Source organism: Macaca thibetana, chromosome 10 (assembly GCF_024542745.1).
Source record: "Macaca thibetana thibetana isolate TM-01 chromosome 10, ASM2454274v1, whole genome shotgun sequence".
Taxonomy (NCBI): Eukaryota; Metazoa; Chordata; class Mammalia; order Primates; family Cercopithecidae; genus Macaca; species Macaca thibetana.
The window spans coordinates 4,552,627-4,574,430 of record NC_065587.1 but is presented as its reverse complement, the minus strand read 5'-3'; the positions used below and the strand labels follow the sequence as shown (position 1 = coordinate 4,574,430).

The following is a 21,804-nucleotide window of genomic DNA, read 5'->3' as shown; positions in this document are numbered from 1 at the left end:
ACAAGGGGCTTCAGCAGGAACCCTTGGGAAAGCCAGTCACAGCGTGGGAGATCAGGAGGGAACTGCGAGATCCCTGGGTGCACAGGAAGGTCTGACTTTCGGTTTCTTTTTTTGGGTTTGCTTTGCTCTTTTCTTTCTAGTTGGCTTGGGTTTGTGTTTTGTTTTGTTTTGTTTGTTTGCTTGCTTGTTTTTTGAGATGGAGTCTCTCTGTCACCCAAGCTGGAGTGCGGTGTCGTGACCTCAAGTGATCCACCCACCTTGGCATCCCAAAATGCTGGGATTACAGGCATGAGCCACTGTGCCTGGCCTCATTCTTTAACTCCATTTTTGCTGTATATTTTGGGACTTGATTGATTGATTGAATGATTTTAGAGACAGGGTCTTGCTCTGTTGCCCAGGCTGGAGTACAATGGTGCAATCATAGCTCACTGTAACCTTGAACTCCTGGACTCAAGGAATCCTCCTGCCTTGGCCTCCCAGACTATAGGTCTACACCACTACACCTGACTGATTTTTTTTTATTTTTTATTTTTGTAGAGATGGTGTGTCTTGCTGTATTTCACAGGCTAGTCTCAAACTCATGGTCTTAATTGGCCCTCCCTTGTGTTAGTCCGTTTTCATGCTGCTGATAAAGACATACCCAAGACTGGGAAGAAAAAGAGGTTTAATTGGACCTACAGTTCCATATGGCTGGGGAGGCCTCAGAATCATGGCAGGAGACAAAAGGCACTTCTTACATGGTGGTGGCAAGAGAAAATGAGGAAGACGCAAAAGTGGAAACCCCTGATAAAACCATCAGATCTTCTGAGACTTATTCACTGTCACAAAACAATATAGGGGAAACTGCCCCGATGATTCAATTATCTCCCACCAGGTCCCTCCCACAACATGTGGGAATTATGGGAGTACAATTCAAGATGAGATTTGGGTGGGGACACAGAGCCAAACCATATCATTCCACCCCTGCCAAATCTCATCTCACATTTCAAAACCAATCATGCCTTTGCAACAGTCCCCTAAAGTCTTAACTCATTTCACAGTAACTCAAAAGTCCACAGTCCAAAGTCCCATCGGAGACAAAGGAAGTCGCTTATGCTTATGAGCCTGTAAAATCAAAAGCAACTGGCCAGGCACAGTGGCTCACGCCTGTAATCCCAGCACTTTGGGAGGCTGAGGCGGGTGGATCACCTGAGGTTGGGAGTTTGAGACCAGCCTGACCAACATGGAGAAATTCCATCTCTACTAAAAATACAAAATTATCCAGGCGTGGTGGTGCATGCCTGTAATCCCAGCTACTCGGGAGGCTGAGGCAGGAGAATCGCTTGGACCCGGGAAGTGGAGGTTGCGGTGAGTCAAGATCACGCCATTGCACTCCAGCCTGGGCAACAAGAATGAAACTCTGTCTCAAAAAAAAGAAAAAAAAATCAAAAACAAGTTAGTTATTTCCTAGATACAATGGGGTACAGACATTGGGTAAATACAACCATTCCAAATGGGAGAAATTGGCCAAAATAAAGGGGCTATACGGCCCATGCAAGACCGAAATCCAGTGGGGCAGTCAAATCCTAAGCTCCAAAATTACCTCTTTTGACTTTATATCTCACATCCAGGTCATGCTGATGCAAGAGGTTCCCATAGTCTTGGGCAGCTCTACCCCTGTGACTTTGCAGGGTACAGCCTCCCTCGTGGTTGCCTTTATGGGCTGGTGTTGAGTGTCTACAGCTTTTCTAGACTCATGGTGCAAGCTGTTGGTGAATCTACCATTCTGGGGTCTGGAGGATGGTGGCCTTCTTCTCACAGCTCCACTAGGCGGTGCCCCAGTAGGGACTCTGTGTGGGGGCTCTGACCCCACATTTCCCTTCTGTACTGCCCTAGCACAAGTTCTCCATGAGAACCCTCCCCCTACAGTAAACTTCTGCCTGGCATCCAGGTGTTTCCATACATCTTCTGAAATCTAGGCAGAGGTGCCCAAACCTCAATTATTGACTTCTGTGCAACCACAGGCTCAACACCACGTGGAAGCTTCCAAGGCTTGGGGCTTGCATCATCTGAAGCCATAGCCCAAGCTCTACATTGGCCTTTTTCAGCCACAGCTGGAGCAGCTGGGACACACACATGGCACCAAGTCCCTAGGCTGCACACAGCTTGGGGACCCTGGGCCCAGCCCACAAAACCGCTTTTTCCTCCTAGACCTCCAGGCCTGCAATGGGAGGGGCTGCCATGAAGACCTCTGACATGCCCTGGAGACCTTTCCCCATTGTCTTGGGGATTAACATTTGGCTCCTTGTTACTTATACAAATTTTTGCAGCTGGTTTGAATTCTCAGAAAATGGAATTTTCTATCACATTATCAGGATGCAAATTTTTCAAACTTCTATGCTCTGTTTCCCTTTTAAAACTGAATGCTTTTAACAGCTCCTAAGTCACTTATTGAATGTTTTGCTGCTTAGAAATTTCTTCCACTAGATACCCTAAATCATCTCTCTCAAGTTCAAAGTCCCACAAATCTCTAGGGCAGGGGCAAAATGCTGCCAGTCTCTTAGCTAAAACATAACAAGAGTCACCTTTGCTCCAGTTCCCAACAAGCTCCTCATCTCCATCTGAGACCACCTCAGCCTGGACCTTATTGTCCATATCACTATCAGCATTTTGGGCAAAGCCATTCAACAAGTCTCTAGGAAGTTCCAAACTTTCCCACATTTTCCTGTCTTCTTCTGAGCCCTCCAAACTGTTCCAACCTCTGCCTGTTACCCAGTTCCAAAATTGCTTCCACATTTTCAGGTATATTTTTGCAATGCCCCAGTCTAATACTACCAATTTACTGTATTAGTCTGTTTTCATGCTGCTGATAAAGACATACCTAGGACTGGGAAGAAAAAGATGTTTAATTGGACTTACAGTTCCATATGGCTAGGGAGGCCTCAGAATCATGGCAGGAGGCAAAAGGCACTTCTTTTTTTTTTTTTTTTTTTTTTTTTTTTGAGACAGAGTCTCGCTCTGTCGCCCAGGCTGGAGTGCAGTGGCGCGATCTCAGCTCACTGCAAGCTCCACCTCCCAGGTTCACGGCATTCTCCTGCCTCAGCATCCCAAGTAGCTGGGACTACAGGCGCTGACCACCATGCCCAGCTAATTTTTTGTATTTTTACTAGAGACGGGGTTTCACCATGTTAGCCAGGATGATCTCGATCTCCTGACCTTGTGATGTGCCTGCCTCGGCCTCCCAAAGTGCTGGGATTACAGGAGTGAGCCACCACGCCTGGCCGAAAGGCACTTCTTACATGGCAGTGGCAAGAGAAAATGAGGAAGATGCAAAAGCAGAAACCCCTGATAAAACCATCAGATCTTCTGAGACTTACTCACTGCCATGAGAATAATATGGGGAAAACTAACCCATGATTCAGTTATCTCCCACTGAATCCCCCTGACACAACACATGGGAATTATGGGAGTACTATTCAAGATGAGATCTGGGTGGGGACACAGAGCCAAACCATATCATCCCCCCTCCACCTCCCAAAGTACTGGGTTTGCAGACATGAGCCACCTCACCTGGCCTTCTGTTTATTAAATGTATACACATTCGTGGTTGTCTTCTTGATGAGTTGCTCCTTTTATCATTATGAAATGTCTCTCTTTTTGTTGTTTTGTTTTTTGTTTTTTTTGAGACAGTCTCACTCTGCTGCCCAGGCTGGAATGCAATGATGTGGTCACGGCTCACTGCAGCCTGAACCTCCCTGGGCTCAGGTGATCCACCTCAGTTTCCCAAGTAGCTGGTACTACAGGCATGTGCCACCACGCCTGGCTGATTTTTGTATTTTTTGTAGAGATGAGGTTTTGCCATGTTACTCACTCTGGTCTCGAACTCCTGAGCTCAAGTGATCCACCCACCTCAGCCTCCCAAAGTGCTGGGATTACAGGCGTAAGCCACCGTATCTGGGCATGAAATTTCTCTCATTATCTCTGGTAGTAATCTTTGTTTCAGAGTCTAATTTACCTGATATTAGTTAAAATAGCCACACTAACTCACCTTCTTTTGCTTACTGTCTATATGGCATTTTTTTTTTCATTCATTTACTTTCAACTTACTCATTTCTTTATATTTAAAGTGGTCTTTTGTAGGCAACATGTAATAGATTTTTTTTTTTAATCCAGTCAATCTCTGCCTTTTAATTGAAGTATTTGTACCATCACCATTTAACATGATTATTGATATGGTTGGATTTAGGTCTACCACTTTACTTGTTTTCATAGTGTCCCCTGTTCTTTTTTTTTTTTTTTTTTTTTGAGACAGGGTCTTCCTCTATCACCCAGTTTGGAGTTCAGTGGCACCATCACAGCTCACTGCAGCAGCTGCCAATTCCTGAGCTCAAGTGATTCTCCTGCCTCAACCTCCTGAGTAGCTGGGACTACAGGTACACACCACTACTTCCAGCTAACTTTATTTATTTTGGTAGATAGAGTCTCCCTATGTTGTCCAGGCTGGTCTTGAACTCGGCTTCAAGTAATCCTCCCCCCTCAGCCACCTGAAGTGCCGAATTACAGGTGTGAGCCTACTGTGCCCAGCCTATTCCATACATTTCTTCAGCACCTATTACATGCTACACATTTTTCTAGGCATTGGCCCCAGTTCTTACAGAGTTTTCTATTATAGTGGGAGTGATCAGAAGTAATTAGGCCAAGACATAATGTGTGTGATTTCAGCTGTGAAATGTGGTATTAAGAAAAGTAAGGCAGGGTAAGAAATAAGGAATAGGAATGAGCTATGAGAGTCAGGATAGGCCTCTGGGGAGATGCTGTCTGAGCCCACAGATCTGCATGAAGTGAGGGAGCAAGCTGTGAAAAGAGATAAGGAATAGCATTCCTAGTGTGTCCAGAATTGGTCAGTTGGTAGGTTCTTGGTCTATGCTGACTTCAAGAATGAAGCCGCAGACCCTCACAGTGAGTGTTACAGTTCTTAAAGATGGTGTGTCCCACAGTTTGTTCCTTCTGATGTTTGGACATATCCAAAGTTAATTCCTTCCAGTGGTCTCATGGTCTCCCTGACTTCAGGAGTAAAGCTGCAGACCTTCACAGTGAGTGTTACAGTTCATAAAGGTGGCACATCCAAGTTGTTCATTCCTGGTTTGGAGTTGTTCGTGGTCTCACCGACTTTAAGAGTGAAGCTGCAGATCTTCACTGTGTTACAGCTCATAAAGACAGCACATACCCAGAGCAAAAGAACAACCCTTCCCTGGAAACTGACCCAAGCAGGTTGCCCCCGCAGTTGCAGCTGCGGCTGGGGGGGGGGGGGGGGGGCAGCCTGCTTTTACTCTCTTATCTGACCCCACCCACATCCTGCTGATTGGTCCACTTTGCAGAGAGCTGATTGGCCCATTTTACAGAGAGCTGATTGGTCCGTTTTTGACAGGGTGCTGATTGGTGTGTTTACAAACCTTGAGCTAGACACAGAGGGCTGATTGGTGCATTTACAAACCTTGAGCTAGACACAAAGTGCTGATTGGTGCCTTTACAGTTCTCCAGCTAGACATAAAAGGTCTCCAAGTTCCCACCAGATTAGCTAGATACAGAGTGCTGATTGGTGCATCCACGAACTCTGAGCTAGACACAGAGTGCTGATTGGTGCATATACAATCCTCCAGCTAGACCTAACAGTTCTCCAAGTACCCACCCTACTCAAGAGCCCAGCTGGCTTCGCCTAGTGGATCACGCACCAGGGCCGCGGGCGGAGCTGCCTGCCAGTCCCGCACCGCCCGCCAGCGTTCCCCAGCCCTTGGGCGGTCGATGGGACCTCGCGCCGTGGAGCAGGGGGCGGCGCCCGTCGGGGAGGCTTGGGCCGCGCGGAGCCCACGGCGCGGCGAGCGGGGTTCGGGCATGGCGGCTGCAGATCCCAAGCCCTGCCCCGCGGGGAGGCGGCTGAGGCCCGGCCATAATTTGAGCGTGGCGCGGGCGGGCCGGCAGTGCTGGGGGACAGGGCGCACGCTCTGCAGCTGCTGGCCCCAGTGCTAAGCCCCTGTGCCCGGGCCGGCGGCGCCGGCCGGCGGCTCCCAGCGCAGGACCCGCCGAGCCCGCGCCCACCCGGAATTCGCGTTGGCCCGCGAGCGCCGCGCGCAGCACCGTTTACCGCTCGGCGTCTCCCTCCACACCTCCCCGCAAGCAGAGGGAGCCGGCTCCGGCCTCCGCTGGCCCAGAGAGGGGGTGTCACAGTGCAGCGGCGGGCTGAAGGGTTCCTCAAGCCCTGCCAGAGTGGACGCAGAAGCCGAGGAGGCGCCGAGGGCTGCTACCACGTTGTCACCTCTCACTAGCAGGGGGAATTGTACGTGCAAAAGCATTGAGACAGGCAGGAGAGAGATTAGTAGTGTGTCTGGGGTTAGGGGGAGGATAGTGAGTGGGGGAAATGTAATTGGAGAGATGGCCAAAGACAAAATAGGCAGGGGCTTGTAGGACATGGTAACTAACACGGTTGGATTTTGTCTCATGTGGACTAGGAAGCCTTTGGAGGGTTTTGAGCAGCAAAGGGGCCTGACCTGATTTCCATCTTGCAAGCATCACCGTGCTGTCGGGAAACAGACTGAAGGTAAGCAAGAGGGGAAGAAGGTAGGCCAATGAGGAGGGCCCAGTGAAGTGGAAGGGGCAGGCCTGGGTGTTGGAGGGTCAGCTGGTGCGTCCATGAGCTGATCTTGGCTTGGTTTGGGTTTGTGTGTGGAAAAGACAGCACTGGTTAATGGATTAGATGTCAGAAGGACCAGCTATGTAATTTTGGGGGCCCTCTGCCAATGGAAAATGCATTGTTCCTCATTCGAGCGTTATTTAGAATATCTGGACAGCTACAGCAGAGCATTAAAGCAAGCACAGGGCCCTTTTATGTGTGAGACCGAATGTGACTGCCCGGGTGCACACCCATGAAACCGGCCCTGCACACCAGATGTGAGTGAAAAAGAGCAAACGAGGACGACTCCCTGTGCCTGTCAGGAAGAGCTCTTTATTAGGTGTGATCTCAGGAAGTTGCTGCTTTGAAAGATCAAACATGGTCACATGTCAGCAGTTTCCTGTTGGTCATTCTGATCCAAGTCTGGTATTTAGGGGTGCCATGGAGTGAATGTGCCCCCCCGAATTCATATACCGAAGCCCTAATTGCCAACGTGATGGTATTTGGAGGTGTACCCTTTGGGTGGTATAATAATTAGAGTTAATTAGGTCATGAGGGTGGGGCACTTATGGTGGGTGTATTAGTCCATTTTCACACTGCTGATAAAGACATTCCTCAGACTGGGCAATTTACAAAAGAAAGAGGTTTATTGGACTTATAGTTCCGCGTGGCTGGGAAGGTCTCACAATCATGGTGGAAGGTGGAAGGCATGTCTCACATGGCAGCAGACAAGAGAAGAGAGCTTGTGCAGGGAAACTTCCCCTTTTTAAAACCATCAGATCTCATGAGACCTATGCACAATCACAGGAACAGCATGGGAAAGACCTGCCCCCATGATTCAATTACCTCCTACTGGGTCCCTCCCACAATACCTGGGAATTCAAGATGAGATTTGGGTGGGGACACAGCCAAACTATATCAGCAGCCTTATAAGAAGAGGAGAAACATCCCCCCTCTACCACCATGCACATGCACATGCCAGACAAAGACCATGTGGAAACATAAGAAGGCAGCAGTCTGGCCAGGCACAGTGGCTCATGCCTGTAATCCCAGCACTTTGGAAGGCCGAGGTGGGTGGATCAAGAGGTCAAGAGATCAAGACCATCCTGGCCAACATGGTGAAACCCCGTCTCTACTAAAAATACAAACAATTAGCTGGGCCTGGTGGTGTGCGCCTGTAGTCCCAGCTACTCAGGAGGCTGAGGCAGGAGAATTGCTTGAATCCAGGAAGCAGAGGTTGCAGTGAGCCGAGATCGTGCCATTGCACTCCAGCCTGGTGACAGAGCAAGACACCATCTCAAATAATAATAAATAAATAAATAAATAAATAAATAAATAGGCAGCAGTCAGCAAACCAGGAAGAAGGCCTTCTCCAAGAACTGGACCGTGCTGTCACCCTGATCTTGGATTCCAGCTTCCAGAGCATAAGAAATAAATTGTTTAAGCCACTCAGTCTGTGGTATTTTGTAATGGCAGCCAGAGCAGACTAGGGTAGGGGAAATAAATGCCAGGACTGAAGACAGATTAGCGTTCTCAGTGGTCACATAGGGAGGAGGCACTATGGAGAAGCGGACAGACCCTGGAGTCCTATATTTAAAGCTCCAACCAGAGTGGAGCTGGAGGAGGAGGGCAGTAAGGCAGGAGAGCAGGGAGGTGGGGGGGGGGGCAGTCCTGGAAGCCAGGGCCAGAGGGTTTCAAGAAAGAGGGCATGGCTGGCCATGTCCGATGTGGCTGAGGTCAGAGAGATGAATGGCCACTGAATTTGGGAACAGGGCATCTTTGGTGTCCTGGACAAGAGCAGTGTCAGTGGTGTGGTGGGGCAAAAGTTTGAGTGGAGTGAACTGAGGGGGAAATGGGAAGAAGATAGGGAGGTGGAGATGACCACATACAATTCTTTGGGTAAGTTCTGCCGACATGGTGTGGCAGTAGCCAGGGAGAAATGGGAGGAGCAAAGGGTATTTCTTACTGATGATAAACTATCTAAGATTTACAAAAAGATATAAAAAAGAATAAAGACTACTCATATGCCCATACCCCAGCTAGAGAAATAAAACAATTCCAATAGGACTGTAAGCCTCAGTGTATCCTTCAAGGGAGGATCCCCAGCCTCCTCCCAGGAGTAACTATTAACATAGGTCTAGTTTTTATTCTCTTGCATTTCTTTATTGTTTTATTACGTAGGGACAAGTTTATTAGCAGTATACTGTTTTGCACGTTACTAGACTTTCCATAATGCCATCATATTGCATATATTCTTCTACAGGCTATAAAGATCACATTGATTCATGTAGCTTTGGTTTATTCATTTTCATGACTGTTGAGTATTTTACTAAGGCTGTATACTAGAGTTCATCTGTTCTCCTACTGGTGGTTGTCAAAGTTGCTGTCTATATTTTTCCATTACAAATAATGGTGCTAATCACCCTGGGACTGGTTTTCTCACTCTTGTAACCAGTATGTTGGGTAAACAGATGTTACATTTTAATGAAAAGAATTTATGTATCCCCCACAAACCCCTGCTCAGGCACATGCATTGCCTCAGCCTAGTTCTTTCCCACTCCTTGGCTAAAAAGTTCTTGGTTCACGTTTGATTAAAATAAAGTTTCCTTGGCTGGGCACGGTGGCTTACGCCTGTAATCCTAGCACTTTGGGAGGCTGAGGTGGGTGGATCACCTTAGGTCAGGAGTTCCAGACCAGCCTGGCCAACATGGTGACAACCCATCTACTAAAAATACAAAAATTAGCCGGGTGTGGTGGCGTGTGCCTCTACTCCAGCTACTCTGAGGCTGAGGCAGGAGAATCGCTTGAACCTGGGAGGCAGAGGTTGCAGTGAGCCGAGGTTGCACCACTGTACTCCAACCTGGGTGACAGAGTGAGATTCCGTCTCAAAAAATAAAAATAAATAAATAAAGTTTTCTTCAGCCCATGTACTAGTTGAATCCATGTACTAGTCAGAATTCTATTGACTAATACACAGTGAAGTGAATACATCCTTGCTCATTAACTTCTCACCTCCTCAGCCAGGGCCTTTGCCCTCTCCCCAGGCTGCCTCTGGCCGCCAGGCTGGAAGTGGTAGAGGAAGGGGGTGGGGGCGAGGAGAGATCTGACCTGGCTGACACTTGTGTTGCTGCTGGCGTCTGGCTGCACTCACCTGCAGGACTGACCCTTCCCTGGAGGGCGTGTTAGGCTCTTCAGAGGGCCACTCTGAGGGTCTCACTGAAGGCCTCTCATCTGTGGTCTCGCATTTAGGGGCTTCCCAGACATCCTTCAGCCCAGGGTTTGCAGATCTTTGGCCCACCTGCAACAGCCCACCACCCTCCACACAACCCTTTTGGGCAAAGTCCTGCTTCCTGCTCTCTTTCCCCCCTGTAAGGCCACACCTAGGCCAGAGGAAGCATGGGCACCCTTCCTCCTGACCAGCCGGGAGTGTGGCCTTCCCCACCGCAGCTTCTGCACCCCTTTGTCCCTCAGAGCCGCTGCCACAGGCGGACACCAGCTTCTGGGTCCCTGGCCTCCAGGAGCACAGGTCAGGTGCTCCCAGGAAGGCCCTGCCACGCAGCAGTGAGCGGAAGGGGAGGGAAATTGTCACATCATACCTGACCCCTGCGATGGTCTCCAAAGACATTGTCCCTGCTGGCCTCTGCAACTTCCACCCTGTGGTAACCTGGAGGAGGTGCCTGGCAAGTGCCTGGGGCCCTCACTGGGCTCTTTGCAAGGCTTCCTTGCCACCCTTATTCTTGGCCCCTTGGGGCCCCTTGGTTTTGCAGGAGTGGAATATCAGAGGCTTGAGGATTGGCCACCTTCACTTTCACCAACCAGGTGGGGGAGCAGGGAGGTACTCAGCTCAAGTGCAAAATTTAAGGGTGGAGGGGCACCAAAAACTCAATAATCAAGACAAATTCTCTTTTATTGAGGTAAAGTTCACATAAAAGTAACCATTTACGGGAGGCTGAGGCAGGAGGATTGCTGGAGCCAGGAGTTCAAGTCTTCGGTGAGTTACCATCCCCATCCGCCCAGTTCCTGGTCACCACCAATCTTCTTTCTGTCTCTATGCTTGCCTATTCTGGACATGCATGTAAATGCAGTCATACAGGTGTGACCTTTTGTGTCTGCCTTCCTTCAGTATGAATGAACCTTGAAAACACTGTGAAAGATGTGTCTTCGTTGGAGAACTGTCACCTCAAATTATTTGCCCACTTTAAATTTGGGCTGTTTGTCATTTTGCTGTTGAGTTGTAAGAATTCTTTTTGTTTTTTTGAGACGGAGTCTGGCTCTGTTGCCCAGACTGGAGTGCAGTGGCACAATCTCGGCCCACTCCAACCTCCACCTTCCGGGTTCAAGCAATTCTCTTGCCTCAGCCACCCAAGTAGTTGGGATTATAGGCATGCGCCACCATGCCTGGCTATTTTTGTACTTTTTTTTTTTTTTTTTTTGAGATGGAGTCTGGCTGTGTCGCCCAGGCTGGAGTGCAGTGGCGCGATCTCAGCTCACTGCAAGCTCTGCCCCCCAGGTTCATGCCATTCTCCTGCCTCAGCCGCCCAAGGATCTAGGATGACAGGTGTCCACCGCTATGCCCAGCTAATTTTTTGTATTTTTAGTAGAGACGGGGTTTCACCGTGTTAGCCAGGATGGTCTCGATATCCTGACCTCGTGATCCGCCCACCTTGGCCTCCCAAAGTGCTGAAATTACAAGCGTGAGCCACCGTGCCCGGCCTATTTTTGTAGTTTTAATAGAGATGAAGTTTCTCCATGTTGGCCAGGCTGGTCTTGAACTCCTGACTTCAGGTGACCCTCCTGCCTCAGCCTCCCAAAGTGCTGGGATTACAAGCGTGAGCCGCTGTGCCCGGCCAAGAATTCTTTATATATTCGGGATTCTAGACGCTTATCCAGTATATGATTTACAAATATTTATTCCCATTGTGTTAATCTTTTCGGTTTCCTGAGTAGTGTCCTTGGATACAGAAAAGTTTTTAATTTTGACAAAGTCTAACTATTTTGTTGTTGTTGCTTGTCCTTTTGGTGTTACATCTAAGAATCCATTGCTAAATCCAAGGCCATGAAGATTTACTTGTTTTCTTCTAAGAGTTTTATCTTTTCAGCTCTCACATAAAACAAATATTTCAATGAAATATTTCAAAAATCAAAACTAATGCAAAAAGTCCATGATGAACAAAATATCAACATTTTACATAAAGGCCAGATCTGCCCCTGCACTTGGTCTACGCCCTTCATTCGTGCACCCTGGGGCAGGGGCAGATTAAACTAGGGGAGCCCATTAAGCTGGGGCTGGTGTGTGGCCCAGAGCGAGAAACCGCTACTGCAGGAGACAGCGATTTTTCCGCGGCAAATCCTTGAGAAGGGAGGATGGGAGGCAGCGGGACGACTCAGTGAAGCCTGCCCCGAACGCCAAATGAATGTGTGCCGTGCTCGCGCGTGTGGCTGCCGACCGCGACGGCATAATCTTGAAAGTGACCGCTGTCCCGGGGCTCCCTGCTCTCAAGGGACCCTGACAGCAGCCGCCTCCCCGGGAGGGTCCCTTGCAGGGAGAAGCTCCTGGCGAGAGGAGGGGGTTGGACCACGGTGCGCGTATCCCCAGGTCAGCGTCCCCGCCCTCTTGCCCCAGGCTCCAGTCCTTTGGGGGCAGGCGCGTGCACTGGGGGCTCACACCAACGCGCCCCTCCAGCCTGGCCCGGATTCCTGCAGCCCAATGGCAGGGGAGGCCGCGCACCCGTCGCGTTACACAGTAGTCCGGCCGCGGATCGTGGACCACGTTGGGTCTGTCCAAAACCCACCAGTGAGCAAGCGGGAGAGCGCGGCCACCCCGCCCCGCCCCTTCCGCGCCCGCCCCGCCCCCTCCCCGGAAGGCGCGGGTGCCCGCAGCTCCCCGTGGACTCCGACCCGGGGCAACATGGCCGCGTTCTCACCTCTGCGCGACTGCCAGGTACACGGAGGCTGCCCACAGCCAGGTCCCCCTCGGGCCCCGGGTGTTGGGAGTGGCCTGGTGCTGGCGGAATGGCGGGAGACATGGCCTGGGCGCCGGGCGTAGGGTGAGCCCTGGACGCACGGGCGCGTCCGCGGCAACACCTAGAAGGGACCCGAGGCCCTTCTTGTGGAGTCCCCACCGAGGGAAATAAGGGGCACCTGTCAGGGTACTCGGGAGACCCCAAGACCTCCTAAAAATCGTAGCTCACTGGGCATGGCGTGGGACGCAGAGAAGCCTGCAAAGGTGAGGGGCTCCTTGGAATCAGCCCAGGACAGGGAGCCTGAGCCCATCTTGCAGATGAGGAAGGTAGAGGTCAGAGGAGCCAGGTGACTTGTGTATGTTGAAGTTTGAAGGGCTCCTGGGAAGAAAGCCCTGCTATTCCCTCCTTGCTGTCTGTAGGCCTGGAAGGATGCGAGGCTCCCGCTCTCCACCACAAGCAATGAAGCTTGCAAACTGTTTGATGCCACGCTGACCCAGGTATGCCTGCCTAGAGAGGCCGCGGCCCCTTCTGTGGAGGTCTAGGGGAAGGTTTTTGTTTGTTTGCTTTTGTTTTTGAGACAGAGCCTCACTCTGTCGCCCAGGCTGGAGTTCAGTGGCGCAATCTCGGCTCACTGCAAGCTCCGCCTCCCGGGTTCACGCCATTCTCCTGCCTCAGCCTCCTGGGCAGCTGGGACTACAGGCGCCCGCCACCGTGCCCGGCTAATTTTTTGTATTTTTAGTAGAAATGGGATTTCACCGTTCACAGGATGGTCTGGTTCTCCTGACCTTGTGATCCGCCCGCCTCGGCCTCCCAAAGTGCTGTGATTACAGGCGTAAGCCACCGTGCCCGGCCTGGGAAGGTTTTTAAATTGGGGAATGCTTTTTAAATTGCGCCATGACCTTAGCAATAGATGGCAGTACATCTGTGCACTCTGTGCTGGAGGACGTGGGGACATATCTCTGCCACCCACAGAGTCCTGAGAGGGCCTCTGCACTCACCCTCCTTCCCCAGGACTCTGAGTGGTGGGTGGACAGCAGTGGGCGCCATGGGGATGTTTTTTGAGGGTGCTGGCCTCCTTGGGCCTCCCCTTGTGGCCTGCTGAGGGTCTGATGCAGGGCTCGGCTACTTAGGACATGGTATCCTGTCCTGGGATGCATCTGTGAATATACTGTCTTCACCTAGGCTGTGCCAAGACCTCTTGCCACATTACCAGTCTTCTCTACCCATGAAGAGTCCTATAGTTTTATAACTAAGTCTCAGAAGATCCAACTAGTTTGTTTGACAGGTAGGAGAACTGAGGCTCAGAGAGTTGAACCTACTTGACTTGAAGGTTGTCCATGAATTAGAGGCAGAACCAGGGTGAACCTGGGCCTAACTACACTGATAGAAAACTAAAGCTGGCCTTGGCATGGGCAGTGAGGCCCCTGCATACTGACTTCATCCACATAACATGAGGACCCGGGGAGCTCTTAGAAACCTACCGGCTGAACAAGAGAGGACTGATGGAATGCTGTGAGCTGCGCCATGGGTGCCCCTCCTGTTCCCAGCCTGCCCTGCTGTTCCCAGCCTGCCCTGCTGTTCCCAGCCTGCCCTGCAGAGGGACTCTGCTGTGGGCATCTGAGTTGTTTATTTTGTGTTTGACCTGGCTCACTTGCCCTTCCTGTACCTCGCTGGCCTCTTTAGAGTACTCGATTTGTTTTTTGTTTGAGATGGACTCTTGCCCTCTCGCCCAGACTGGAGTACAATGGCGCAATCTTGGCTCACTGCAACCTCCACCTCCCGGGTTCAAGTGATTGTCCTGTCTCAGCTTCCGGAGTAGCTGGGATTACAGGCACGCGCCACCACGCCTGGCTAATTTTTTGTATATTTAGTAGAGACGGGGTTTCACCATGTTGGTCGGGCTGGTCACAAACTCCTGACCTTGTGATCCCCCGGCCTTGGCCTCCCAAAGTGCTGGGATTACAGGCGTGAGCCACCACGGCTGGCCCCTAGTACTCGATTTGTTACACACCACATCCCCAATCAGTGGTAGCTCATCCTCCCAGCCTGTGCATATTTTGTCCCGTGTATTGGTGTCTCTGTACTGTCCTGTGTTAGAACTTCGATTCTTTAAATCTCTGTGCCAACCCTCCTCTATCTTGTCAAAATGCTTGTGTAGCCTATAGTCCCAGCTACTTGGGAGGCTGAGGCAGGAGGACTGCTTGAGCCCAGGAGGTTGAGGCTGAAGTGAGCTCTGATTGTGCCACTGTACTCCAGCCTGGGCAACAGAGTGAACCCCGTCTTAAAAAAAAAAAAAAAAAAGTATATATATATATATATATACACACACACACACACACACACACACAGACGTACTAATTCTGTGTAGATGTAGGTTAGATAACTGAAAGGGCATATTTTAAAATCCAATGCATGATTATAGGTCTAGGACTTTTTTAAAAAAGAGGCATTTGAATAAAGGACCAGGTACCAATACACCAAATTGTTTAAAATGACGATGGGCTGGGCACGGTGACTCACGCCTGTAATCCCAGCACTTTGGGAGGCTGAGGCAGGTGGATCATCTGAGGTCAGGAGTTCGAAACCAGTCTGGCCAACATGGTGAAACCCCATCTGTACTAAAGATACAAAAAAAATTAGCCGGGCATGGTGGTGTGTACCTGTAATCCCAGCTACTTGGGAGGCTGAGGCAGGGGAATTATTTGAACCAGGGAGGTGGAGGTTGCAGTGAGTCAAGATAGCACCACTGCCCTCCAGCCTGGGCAACAGAGCGAGACTCTGTCTCAAAAAAAAAAAAAAAAAAAATTAGCCAGGCGCAGTGTACACACCTGTAATCCTGGCTACTAAGGAGGCTGAGGCAGGAGAATTGCTTGAACCCTGGAGGCAGAGGTTGCAGTAAGCTAAGATCGTGCCATTGCACTCCAGCCTGGGCGACAGGGCAAGATTCTGTCTCAATTAAAAAAAAAAAAGATTTATCTTTCAGCTTTTGTGTCTTTCTGACTCTCTAAAATGAATGTTTACTGTGACTATTTTTTTTTTTTTTTTTTTTTTTTTTTTGAGACAGAGTCTCGCTCTGTCGCCCAGGCTGGAGTGCAGTGGCGCGATCTCCACTCACTGCAAGCTCCGCCTCCCAGGTTCATGCCATTCTCCTGCCTCAGCCTCCGGAGTAGCTGGGACTACAGGCGCCCGCCACCTCGCCCGGCTAGTTTTTTGTATTTTTTAGTAGAGACGGGGTTTCACCGTGTTAGCCAGGATGGACTCGATCTCCTGACCTTGTGATCCGCCCGTCTCAGCCTCCCAAAGTGCTGGGATTACAGGCTTGAGCCACCGCGCCCGGCCTACTGTGACTATTTTTAAAACGAATGAATAAGAAGCAGGAATGTTCCTGTCGTGACCAACTTCAAGGCTCCTCTTAGGGCCGAAGAAGCCGATGTGTAGCAGGTCACCTGTCAGGAGGAATTTGCCCTTTTTTTTTTTTTTTTTTTCTTTGTCATGCAGGCTGGAGTGCAGTGGTGCTATCTTGGCTCACCGCAACCTCCCAGGTTCAGGCGATTCTCTTGCCTCAGCCTCCCAAGTCTCAGCTGCCCAAGTCGCTAGGACTACAGACACATGCCACCATGCCTGACTAATTTTTGTATTATTTGTAGAGACAGAGTTTCGCCATGTTGGCCAGGCTGGTCTCAAACTCCTGCCCTCAAGTGATCCACCCACCTCGGTCTTCCAGAGTGTTGGAATTATAGGCGTGAGCCATCGCACCTGGCCAGAACCTGCCTTTTGATGTTTCTTTTTTGGAAATGCAGCATCCCTAGCCCTAGAAAGCGCGCCTTGGGTGATGTGTATTTCATTTCTTCATATAAAGAAAGTTGTCAGCCAGGTTATGCCTTCTTTGGATTAGAGTCCAGAAAACACTCAGTGTTCTACAAAGAAAAACAAATCTGGATTTATTTTTATTTTTTGTTTTTTGAGACAGAGTCTCTCTGTCATCCAGGCTGGAGTGCAGTGGCGCGATCTTGGCTCACTGCAGCCTTGGCCCCCGGGTTCACGTGATTCTCATGCCTCTGCCTACCAAGTGGCTGGGACTACAGGTGTGCACCACTACGCCCCACTACTTTTTGTATTTTTAGTAGAGATGGAGGTTTCAGCATGTTGGTCAGGCTGGTCTCGAACTCCTGACCTCAAACGATCTGCCCGCCTTGGCCTCCCAGAGTGTGAACCTGGATTTAGAGCCACACCTTTGCTAGAATGATCCAAGGGCTCTGTGAGGACTTGTTTTGCTTTTCCCATTTTAGTATGTAAAATGGACCAATGACAAGAGTCTCGGTGGCATCGAGGGCTGCCTGTCAAAGCTCAAAGCAGCAGATCCGACCTTCGGTGAGTAACACCTTCCCTGGGTGGAAGAGCCCCGCTTGACACAGCCAGCCCCTCTCTCTTTCCTTTATCACAGGCACACAGTTGGGATGGGGAAGGCAGGTTGGGTGGCAGTAACCAGGGTGGCATTTGCACAGAGGGAGAGAAGATGACAGCTGCCTTTGTATTTGGAAAAACAGTCACTCCCATAAAGATGCTAGGTTCTAAAAGGCATTTTTCTTGCCTTTTCTCTGATTACCATCAATTATTGAATAAAGATGCTGATCTCATTTCTCAGATGAGGAAACTGAGGGTTGGCAAGAGTAAGACTGTACTTAAAGCCACCCAGCTGGTGATTGACAACTGGGATTAGATAAGCTTCCTGAATCCAAGGCCCAGGCCGCTGGAACATGAGAGGTGGCTGCTGCAGCCTCCGTCAGGGGACCAGTGAGACCTCATCTAAGTGGCCAGGGTGAGGTGATCACCGATGGGTGACAGAGGCTGGCATCCAGGCAAGCCATGTGTACAGCGGGCATGGGAAGCCAGCACAGTGCATTGACGGTGGGTGGTTCCAGGGTGCAGCAAGGTTCCGGGCCTGGGGGAAGGGCTGATGAGGGGACAGAGTCTTGTCAGGGTGGCAGGGACCCCCTTCTCACCCTGCTGCAGCCTGGTCAGATTTAAGGCAGGGGCTTGTACTGCCCTGGAGAGGACAAACAAGGAAATAACTGGGGGAGAACAGAGAGCCAAACCCAGTCATGGGGAGCCAGGAGCCAGGGGTGGGCTCAGACTCTGAGCAGACCTTGAGGCCTGATCAGGGGCCTTCAACCACCTGAATCATCAGCTGGGCTGGGCTGGGCTGGGCTCGACCATCGGAATCACCAGCTGTTTTCCAGGGGACACATGGGTGGTCCTAGCACTATGGTTGGGTCCTAGATCCCAGGCCTGAGCCAGTGACCAAGTTCCAAATGCCAGTGGACACCCTGGCTCTCCCAGAGTGTGGCCTGGGAGCCTGCACTCCTGCCAGCAAGGCTGCTGCGAGGGCCACAAGGCACACACCCCCACCCTAACTTTTAGCATGTGTGAGCAGCACAGACGGGATCGTGACTTCTGTGCTCCGGGGCCTCCTTGGTCCAGCCCGTCATGAGCAGCATCCACTGATGCCTCCCGGGAGCCGTGTGCTGGCTGTGTGATAGTGGCCGCTGATGAGCCTGCAGGCAGCCGCTAAGTGGCTCATCCAGTGAAGGGGAAGGTGCTTTAGACACTGGCACTCAGCACAATGCCCTCACTAGACAAATATTCAAGGGTGCCTTTAGGCTTGCTGTTTGCTCCATGCTTGACAAGTGCCGAGGCTGAGTTCTGGACAGTCGGCAGGGCCACAGTGCACAGCCTACTGCTGCCTGGCTGGCCCCTCCTGGGACATGGGCTGTCTCTGTGACATGTGGAGTCTGGGCTGGGCTGGGCTGAACCACCAGCTGTTCTCTAACCTCCACCAGCAATGGGCCACGCCATCTCTACTGGCCTTGTACTGATTGGCACTGGAAGCTCCGTGAAGCTGGACAAAGAGCTGGACCTGGCTGTGAAGACAATGGTGGAGATTTCAAGAACCCAGCCGCTGACAAGGCGGGAGCAGTTGCACGTGTCTGCAGTAGAGACATTTGCCAAGGGGTGAGGGGCCTTCCTGGGCCGGGAGCTGGCACCCTGAGGCTGTGCTGGGGGAGTGGCAGGGTATCCCTTTCCCAACGCCCTTGGGAGCAGGGCGGGGTGGGAGAGTGATTCTCTCCTTGCCTCCTGAGATGCTCTCATGGAAAATCACATCCTCTGCTTCCCTGTCCTTGGTGGAGTGCTGAGTGAGGAAGCAGTTGGTGAAGATTCCCAACTTAGTGTTAAAAGTAACTTACTTTGTTTCATTAAGTAAATTGTATATTATTTTCCTTACAAAAATAATAGGGTCACTCTACAGAAATTACTAGGTTAGGGAGGAGAGAAGAAAACATGCTTCTTCTAGTGGGAAATAAACAATCAAATCAAATCTTCGCCCATATGTTCCTTGCTCTTGCACTGGCTTTCACATCATCCCCCCGCTGTTCCCACACTGGTTCCCTTGTTCTCTGGGACGGCCCCCATGTCTGCTCAGGCAGGCGAGATGCCCTGCAGAGTTAGATGATCTTAGCCGATTGTACAGGGATCCTGAGACTGGGGAGGTGCTGCCTGGTCTTCCTTGTGAGTCATCCCAGGTGTGGTTCCACCTCGGAGACTTCCTGTAGGTATCTGACCGTCTCCAGTGGGATTATCCTCGGCAATTTGTTAAACCTGTTTTTTTTTTTCAATTGAACTGAAGAGTAAAATTTCCCACTGGGTTTTCAGTTTTCTGTTCATAACCTAACACAGAAATTGATATTTATTTATTTATTTAGACAGAGTTTTGCTCTTGTCACCCAGGCTGGAGTGCAATGGCACGATCTCGGCTCACTGCAACCTCTGCCTGCTGGGTTCAAGCGATTCTCCTGCCTCAGCCTACCAGGTAGCTGGGATTACAGGCACATATCACCACACCTGGCTCATTTTTATATTTTTAGTAGAGACGGGGTTACATCATCTTGGCCAGGCTGGTCTTGAACTCCTGACCTCATGATCCACCTGCCTTGGCTTCCCAAAGTGCTGGGATTACAGGCAGGAGCCACCACGCCTGGCCAGAAACTGATTTTTAAAAAAAGACGTCCATGCAGACCATGACATTGGTGAGAAACGACGACTCCTACATTCCCTGTGTGGGTGGACTGTGTGTTCAGTGTCGGTGAGAAATCTTTCTCGGTTTCCAGGAACTTTCTGAAAGCCAGTGAACTATGGGAACAGATTCTCCGGGACCACCCAACAGACATGTTGGCCCTGAAATTTTCCCATGATGTTTATTTTTACCTGGGCTGTCAGGAACAGATGCGAGATTCTGTTGCTCGAGTTTACCCCTTCTGGACACCTGACATCCCCCTAAGCAGGTATGTGCCAACTGGAAATCACATTGTTTCTGTTTCTTAATCTCTCTCTTCTGCCCTAAAAATATGGTGACTCTCTTGGGCCTGTCCTAAAAAATAATGGGACCATTGTTGCTATTCTCCTAGTTCCTTAAAGTTCAAAGGCTTCACTTTCTTCATTTGATTTTCATCCCACCTGTGGATGAGGTAGTACCATTAGGTATCGATCAGTATGGGATTGTTTTTGCTGCAGTAACAAACATCCCCTGGTTCTTCTTCCCCAAAGCTTATTACAGCAAAGGTTTATTTTTTACTCATACTACATGGCACCTTAGGAGGGATGAGGGCTCTGCCGCCATGTCCTTGTCTGCATCCAGGATCCCAGCTGATGAAGCAGGTGCCCTCTGGACACACCTGTCACTAAGAGGGAAAAGCAAGCTTTCCTGGCGGGGCTTACAGTGGCAATTAAAGGTTTAGAATGAAAAGGATACCCTGCCACTCCCAAGTCATTGGCCAGAACTGATCACATGACCTTGCCCACCCACAGGAGACCAGGAAGTACAGTTCTACCTTGTGCTTGGGAAGAGAAGGAGGCCTGGAATGTGCATGAACAGCCCCAGTGACCACCACACAGGAATGACTTCACTGCAGCTTCATTACAGGACAGTCGTGAGGTTCAGAGAGGTTAATAAGCTGTATTATTTAGTCAGCACCCTCCAGAGAAGCCCAGAGAGCTCTGAGACAGAGAGATAGAGATTTATTTTAAGGAATCGACTCATGTGAGTGTGAGGGCTGGCAAGTTCAAAATCTGTAGGGCAGGGCAGCAAGCTGGAAATTCCTGCAGGAGTCAGCATTAGCCTCGCATCTGGAGGCAGTCTGCAGGCAGAATTTCTTCTAGTGGCCTCAGTCTTTCTCTTAAGACCTTTAACTGATTGGATGAGGCCCACCCACATGGAGGGTAATCTGCTTTACTCAAATCACATCTAGAAATAGCTTCACAGGACTGGGCACAGTGGCTTATGCCTGTTATCCCAGCTCTTTGGGAAGCTGAGGCTGTAGGATTGCATGAGGCCAGGAGTTCGAGATAAGCTTGGTCAACATGGCAAGACCCTGTCTCTACAAAAAGAAAAAATAAATGAAAAAAGTTAGCCAGGCACGGTGGCATGTGCCTGTAGTTCCAGCTACTCAGGAGGCTGTGACAGGAGGATCTCTTGAGCCCAGGAGTTTGAGGCTGCAGTGAGCTGGCAATCATGCCACTGCACTCGGCCTGGGCGGCAGAGCAAGACTCCATCTCTAAAAGAATATATATTTCACAGCAACATCTAGACTGGTGTTTGACCAAACAACTGGCACCATGGCCCAGTCAAATTGACACATAAAAAATTAACCATCACAAGAACCTAGTAGTACCTGTCACACAGTAAGCCTACAAGAAATAGCTTAAGTCTTGAGGATTAAATGACCCCAGTAAACACACGATACATATATATATATATGTATATTTTAAAGATAACTCTGGAAGCCGGTGCTTAAGAACATTGCTTCAATGAATAACAAAAACTAGAATCAATCTTCTTGCACAGTAGTGAAGCTAACATCTTAGTCTCAGACAGAAGCCCCATTGCCCTATTTTGTTTTAACTTAACCCCAAGAAATCACAGGAAAGAAACCTGTTTCATGTATGACCACCCTAGATACTCGGGTGGGCAGTTGCAGATGAGATTGGAAGTGTGGGCTGGGCGCGGCGGCTCATGCCTGTAATGCCAGCACTTTGGGAGGCCGAGGCAGGTGGATCACCTGAGGTCAGGAGTTTGAGGCCAGCCTGGCCAACATGGTGAAACCTCGTCTCTACTAAAAATACCAAAATTAGCTGGGTGTG

At 50.2% G+C, this 21,804-nt stretch overlaps 2 protein-coding genes across 3 annotated transcripts in view; one reads left to right on the top strand and one right to left on the bottom strand.

The window, feature by feature from the left end:
• CDPF1 (cysteine rich DPF motif domain containing 1) overlaps positions 1 to 21,804 on the bottom strand; it is a 376,436-nt gene that overhangs the window by 16,469 nt on the left and 338,163 nt on the right. The gene's annotated exons all lie outside the window — the stretch shown is intronic.
• TTC38 (tetratricopeptide repeat domain 38) overlaps positions 6,284 to 21,804 on the top strand; it is a 33,041-nt gene continuing 17,520 nt past the window's right edge. Inside the window, exons 1-6 of one of the 2 annotated variants that reach the window (XM_050805876.1) lie at positions 6,284 to 6,313; positions 6,486 to 6,574; positions 13,029 to 13,106; positions 16,899 to 16,980; positions 18,450 to 18,621; positions 19,776 to 19,949. In XM_050805876.1, the coding sequence (XP_050661833.1) occupies positions 18,452 to 18,621; positions 19,776 to 19,949 (344 nt within the window). In that variant the 5' untranslated portion in view covers positions 6,284 to 6,313; positions 6,486 to 6,574; positions 13,029 to 13,106; positions 16,899 to 16,980; positions 18,450 to 18,451. Of the gene's footprint in view, positions 6,314 to 6,485; positions 6,575 to 12,484; positions 12,588 to 13,028; positions 13,107 to 16,898; positions 16,981 to 18,449; positions 18,622 to 19,775; positions 19,950 to 21,804 lie in introns of those variants that run through there. The other variant, XM_050805875.1, reaches the window with a different exon arrangement.